At 54.1% G+C, this 6307-nt stretch overlaps 4 protein-coding genes across 4 annotated transcripts in view; all 4 read left to right on the top strand.

Moving 5' to 3' along the window:
• Positions 1-778: 778 nt before the first annotated feature.
• ACA1_328920 (actin, putative) lies at positions 779-1535 on the top strand (the record flags this gene model as incomplete). The annotated part of the gene is made up of 2 exons (XM_004337322.1): positions 779-1178; positions 1507-1535. The coding sequence occupies 2 exons, from the start codon at positions 779-781 to the stop codon at positions 1533-1535; spliced, it is 429 nt and encodes a 142-aa protein (XP_004337370.1).
• Positions 1536-1629: 94 nt separating this feature from the next.
• Positions 1630-3965, top strand: ACA1_328910 (uncharacterized protein; the record flags this gene model as incomplete). Its single annotated transcript, XM_004337321.1, has 9 exons — positions 1630-1803; positions 1875-1947; positions 2155-2345; positions 2532-2799; positions 3029-3342; positions 3397-3536; positions 3590-3678; positions 3732-3808; positions 3858-3965. The coding sequence occupies 9 exons, from the start codon at positions 1630-1632 to the stop codon at positions 3963-3965; spliced, it is 1434 nt and encodes a 477-aa protein (XP_004337369.1).
• Positions 3966-4168: 203 nt separating this feature from the next.
• Positions 4169-4903, top strand: ACA1_328900 (actin-1, putative; the record flags this gene model as incomplete). The annotated part of the gene is made up of 1 exon (XM_004337320.1): positions 4169-4903. One exon carries the CDS (start codon positions 4169-4171, stop codon positions 4901-4903), a length of 735 nt encoding a protein of 244 aa, XP_004337368.1.
• Positions 4904-5562: 659 nt separating this feature from the next.
• The window catches only part of ACA1_328790 (Aryl-alcohol dehydrogenase (NADP+), putative), a gene marked incomplete at both ends in the record, with an annotated part of 1154 nt that continues 409 nt past the window's right edge, over positions 5563-6307 (top strand). Inside the window, 3 exons of the mRNA XM_004337319.1 lie at positions 5563-5706; positions 5790-5990; positions 6071-6190. Coding sequence (XP_004337367.1) covers positions 5563-5706; positions 5790-5990; positions 6071-6190 — 465 coding nt within the window. The remainder of the gene's footprint in view (positions 5707-5789; positions 5991-6070; positions 6191-6307) is intronic.

Raw genomic sequence — 6307 nt, 5'->3', positions numbered from 1 at the left:
CTCCCATCCACAACAAACGGGGTCTCATCACCACCGCACACGGCGTTTCCCACCGCAGGCGTGTGACGGCGTGTGGGATGTAATTTCGGATGAGGCGGCGTGCCGTATCGTGGCGAGCGAGAGCGACGACATCCTCAAGGCCAGCATGAAGCTGCGGGACTACGCGTACCTCTTCGGCAGCCAGGACAACATCTCCGTCATCATCGTCAAGTTCAAGTAGTAGTGACGCGAGAAGAAGGTTCTGCACTCGGCGATGATGTTTGTGGTGTGTGGGCGACCGATGTGGTGTGATTGTAAGAGAAAGGAGAGGAGATGAAGACGAAGAGGGTTGTGAAGGTGTAACTTGCATTTTAAAGCGGGATCAACATTGTCTTATTATTACTCACGCCTTGGACAAGCTAAATCCACCACACCTTCACAACCCTCTTCAACTTCATCGCCCGCATTTCTCTTATTTTCTTGTCTTGCACTGTTGCTCTTTCACAAATTTGAGACAACGCCAGCAACGCCGTAGAGGCCAAGGACGAGGTATATCCAGCAGGCGATTGGTGATGCAACGGAGCTAGAGTTGAAAACCGCGGTAGCGCGAGCGACGAGCTAGCTCAAAGATGCCATTGGCTCAACAAGAGCGCGCAGTAGAAGCGCCACCCAAAGTGCCAGGCGACAAGAGCAACCGCGTTGGCACCACCGCCCCACATAAAACCCAACACCACCATCACTGTATTCTTCAGTTTACTACAACTCTACAACACTACCACCACCAACTACATCATCAACAATGGGAGACGAGGTTCAGGCTCTGGTCATCGACAACGGTTCGGGCATGTGCAAGGCTGGCTTCGCCGGTGATGACGCCCCCCGCGCTGTGTTCCCCTCGATCGTCGGTCGCCCGCGCCACACCGGCGTGATGGTCGGCATGGGCCAGAAGGACTCGTACGTCGGTGACGAGGCCCAGTCCAAGCGTGGTATCCTCACGCTCAAGTACCCCATCGAGCACGGCATCGTGACCAACTGGGACGACATGGAGAAGATCTGGCACCACACCTTCTACAACGAGCTCCGCGTGGCCCCCGAGGAGCACCCCGTGCTGCTCACCGAGGCCCCGCTCAACCCCAAGGCCAACCGCGAGAAGATGACCCAGATCATGTTCGAGACTTTCAATCAATACCACGTGATATGTGGGTTTGCCAGAAAAAAATATTTTAAAAAAGAAATTGGCCCAATACTGTCTTGGAAGGCGTGTGTCGTGCGTGTGTCGTGCGTGTGTCGCTTCCTTTCTCCTAATCGGTCCACCGCGGCCTTTCTGACGGACCCCGCTCGTCTCTGTCCCACCTTCTTGTTTCCCTTACAAACCGCTTTCCGACATCGCCCAAAGGGCGATCCTTCGAGCAGAAACGGCTGCCCTGGGCGAGGAGCAGCCCATGCTACCCTTGCATTCTTTCTTATTTGCATTTTCGCATTTTGGCGGGCAAATACAAACGCAGGCAAAACTCTGTCGATGCACAGTTGCCATCAGCCTTCTACATGAGAAGTAGTACACCGAGTAGGATGAAGAAGAGGAAAGAGAGGACAAGTAAGTTGAAGGAGAGCTTCAAGGGGCCACAGAAATCATTGGAGGAGCTCGATGAGATGGCCGACAACGCCGTGCGAAAGTACAAGTGGACCGACAGCACTTGGGCCATCAGCACGCGGGCAGCTGAGGCCTACGACTTCTTCCTGATCCAGAAGCCATGTGCTTTCGAAGCCAATGGTGGTGTCGGCTTTCCCATCTACTTGGACACGATGAGGCGCTTCCTTACGCATGTACGACCTCCGACTTGCGACCTGCTACTTGCAGCAATTTATGGTCACAAGACTCAGTAGTGACACTCCAGATGCATGCCGCGGGCTATAAGGGCGTATATAACATCTACTATCAAGGTCTAGCACGCATTTCTAAGGAGCTCGGTATGCTCACGCTCGTACTTGCCGCTTCACTTGCTTATTGTTGTATCACATAGGCTTTCCGATCGAGTATGGTAGAGAGATGTCTCAGCTCTGCACCTCACTGCAGAAGAGTAAAACATGCATGTGAAGCACACACGACCTCTTCTATCTGGTAAGTTTTGCTTTCTTCACGAGTTGCTTTGCTCATTCAAGTCTGACCTCCTTCAGCGGACATCACCCACATCATCTCGTGCATGCGGCCTGGAATGAGGCGGAATGCTCGGAACGCGGCCATCTTATTGGCGGATCACTCCTGGGGGAAGAGGGCTTCTTCGCTCTTTGCCCTCCACGTTGGCCACCTCCTCTTCAAGAAGGACGACTCCAAGATCTGGATTGAAGCTACATTTCATTTCGACAAGGTACACGAATTGAACACGAAAATTGTGTTGCACACAAGTAACCAACTCATACAAACAGGTGATGAAAGAGCCCCACACACTCACGCTAACACACCACCCTGACAAGTCCAAATGCCCCGTACTTGCTCTGATTAAGGTACTACTTGAGTTCAGGCTGGTATCGTCCAAGACTTACACACGCTTCAGTCTCTACAAGATCGCGGCATCTTTCTAGGTCACCCTCTTGAGGGCGATTTCCGTGTCCAAGAGGAGGCAAAGGAGTGGCCGGTCTTCTGCCACTACACCCACTTTGCACTCCCTGCGAACACGGTCCCCTTCGATACGCCTGCGATGACGAAGATGATTCGCGACTCTGCTGCAGCAGCTGGCTACCCCCAGAACAAATGGTCTATCCACTCGCTCCGTGCAGGCTTTGCAACGGACTTCGTGCTGACAATGCTGCGCAAGAACAAAGGTACACTTCAGCGTTCTAGACATCAAGAGTCTCATATCTCCCTTTTCAAGGTGTGTGGACCGATACAATGTGGACACAGCTTGCACGCATTGGAGGATGGGCAATTGGCGGCAGCACGAAGTCAAAAGCACAAGAACACTATGTTGATCGAGGTACTACAAAGATCAGTACTTGCTTGCCTACATTACTAATATTGGTGTAGTGCTTGACAGGCTCATTGACACCACAGCCGTCTCCTCTGATGTTGACCGCGATACGGCGCTTGCATTCGACAATCTGAAAGCGCCGCACGATCCCGCGAAGATTCAAACAGAGTTCTGCTTCCTCCCCGATTCACTTCTTCAGCGGATCTTCGACGAAGAGCTCGCGCCCGATGCACTACGTAAGAACGAACAAGCCAACGAGCTCGACATCAAGATCACCCTGCTCGAGCGGCAAGAACAAGCGATACGTCGGGGACAAGATAGCACTCGCGCAAGGATAGATAAGGTGGCGGTCAACCTTGGCATCACCAACTCAACAATTGCGAACAAGAAGCTCAAGGTAATCAGCTCACACTTCCGCCACGCTCATAGCTGACTGTCCATCTTTCAAAAGGTGGATGAGGCGAAGAAGACAGAACTGAAAGGTGATGAATCACTCGAGATCGAAGATGACGGGCTCACACACGAGACCCGCGAACTGCGCAAACAACAAGTAGACCTCAAACAGAAGAAAAACCTCATCACCAGACAGCTGTGCGTCCACCCAGTTATTCTTGCTTCTTTTCTGACCGTTTCTGGACTTTTAGGAGTGACCGGAAGAGCCACGCTGTCAAGACGTGGCTTGCGAACTGGGTCAAGACGACGTTCCCCGATGAAGTCGCCACTGCACTCGAAGGTGATGAAGAATTGAAGAACCGCAGGGTTAAGGTTATGTTCCTCTCCTCGTAGACTTCAAGACGGAACAGATTGTTAACTTTTCTATTCAGTACGCGGCAGTCCGAGCTGACCGCAAGACCTCCAAAGCGGTACGGAAAAGTGATCCACATCCTTTTGATATCTCACGCCCCTATACAGGAACGCCAGAGGGCCATGCGATCTGTCATCAACCAAGAGAAGACCGTCATCAATCGCACCGCCAAGAAGCTCTACGACGCGGAGAACAACTTGAAGGAACCCTATTGAAGCAAAGGACTACGGACTCCACTGGTACACTGCTTACCCCAAGGACCGTGCGTTGTTACACATTCTCACGACTCGCGTTCAGCAGAAAGGGAATAGCATGCGCCACCGTCAACCCACGACAAGAAGAACAGTTAAGATGAAATGTGTTCAGCGTCACCATGACCCTCTGAGAGAATACACTGTGATGCTTCAACACGCCCGCCATGTACGTCGCCATCCAGGCCGTGCTCTCGCTCTACGCCTCGGGCCGTACCACCGGCATCGTGCTGGACTCGGGTGACGGCGTGACCCACACCGTGCCCATCTACGAGGGTTATGCCCTGCCCCACGCCATCCTGCGTCTCGATCTCGCCGGTCGCGATCTCACCGACTACCTCATGAAGATCCTCACCGAGCGCGGCTACTCGTTCACCACCACCGCCGAGCGCGAGATCGTGCGCGACATCAAGGAGAAGCTGTGCTACGTCGCCCTCGACTTCGAGCAGGAGATGCACACCGCCGCCTCGTCGTCGGCCCTCGAGAAGTCGTACGAGCTGCCCGACGGTCAGGTCATCACCATCGGTAACGAGCGTTTCCGTGCCCCCGAGGCTCTGTTCCAGCCCTCGTTCCTCGGCATGGAGTCGGCCGGCATCCACGAGACCACCTACAACTCGATCATGAAGTGCGACGTCGACATCAGGAAGGACCTCTACGGTAACGTCGTCCTGTCGGGCGGTACCACCATGTTCCCCGGCATTGCCGACCGCATGCAGAAGGAGCTCACCGCCCTCGCGCCGTCGACCATGAAGATCAAGATCATCGCCCCGCCAGAGCGCAAGTACTCCGTCTGGATCGGCGGCTCCATCCTGGCCTCGCTCTCCACCTTCCAGCAGATGTGGATCTCCAAGGAGGAGTACGACGAGTCTGGTCCCTCGATTGTCCACCGCAAGTGCTTTTGAAAGGAGAAACATCGGAAAGAAACCCTCGATTGTTCATCGCAAGTGCTTCTAGGCGAGCCTCTTTGCTGTGTTGTTGTTGTTGTACAAACACTGTAGTAAAAGTAAAACGTGCGTCACACATCTTCGCGTCATTCTCGTTTTCGTTCTTTCTTCGTGATCGATCGTGTTCTTCTTGAGAGCAGGAGGCGCTTGGCGGTGGAGCCAGCACACCACAAGTGCCCCAGACGTCATCTCAATCATCATCAACTGGCGCACGTGGATCACACCACTGGGGGGGGGGAAGAGGAAAGAGATTGGGGACTCGACAAGTGCACCTACCACCCCAACCGTCGGCATCGGCCCCCAGGAGTGCTGCGTGGGGTACCACATTCCCCACAACCGCCACATTTCTCAACATTCCCACGGTTGGTATCTGGTGGTTGGCCGAAAAGAGGAAAATTCGGAGCTTGTGTACAATTATTCAAGGTGCAATTTCAATTGGACAAAACTTCTAGCTCCGAATATGCATGTTTCCCAGCAGTGGTGTGTTTGTTTGGCTGGCAATGTTGCGGGCCTGCCCCACACATATAAAATAGTGCCCCAGCTACTTCTTTTCCTCCACAATCAACACATCAACAACACAACAAACCCACGCACCCAACCACTTTACGACTCCAAGGATGAACAAGTCTGCGACCGCCGAACAAGAGAGCATTATTGACAAGCCTCTGGCCCAGCTCGACGACTACCGCCTCTTGGGCGCGTCGGGCCTGCGCGTGTCTCCCCTCTGCCTCGGGGCCATGACCTTCGGCGCCAACTGGGGGGTACGACTCAACCACGCGAGTGGTGCGTTAAACTGCTGCCCTTATCTCACCTTTATGATGGGCGTGGTGATGGTGGTTGGCAGCAATGGGGCGCAGGGTTCGAGGAAAGCAAGCGCATGTTCGACTTCTACGTCGAAAAGGGCGGCAACTTCATTGACACGGCCAACGTCTACACCAACGGCACCAGTGAGCAGTACGTGGGTGAGCTGGTGGCGCCGATTCGCAGCCAGATGGTGGTGGCCACCAAGTACAGCATCAATCTGCCGCCCTTCCCTGGTCTTCCGGTACCTATGCTCCACCTTTTCGTCATCATTGCGCCCCGGTGCATCCAGTTCTGACTGCGTGGCCACGCCACCACTGCCAGCCTTCACCCACGGCCAAGAACGCCAACTACGGCGGCAATCACCGCAAGGCCCTGGTGCAGGGGCTTGATGAATCGCTGAAGCGCATGAAGCTGGACTACGTCGACGTCCTCTATGTCCACGTATGGGATCACCGTACCCCCATCGACGAGACCATGAGGTATGCGCACATAGTGTGGATCGACCAGAGCCCCATCAACTCATAAACCTCACATCCACCACTTCAACATCAGGGCCCT

The sequence above is a fragment of the Acanthamoeba castellanii genome (genome assembly GCF_000313135.1).
Source record: "Acanthamoeba castellanii str. Neff unplaced genomic scaffold scf7180000084560, whole genome shotgun sequence".
Classification (NCBI taxonomy): Eukaryota; Discosea; order Longamoebia; family Acanthamoebidae; genus Acanthamoeba; species Acanthamoeba castellanii.
The sequence above is the reverse complement of the archived record's forward strand: the minus strand, read 5'-3'. Positions and strand labels throughout refer to the sequence as shown.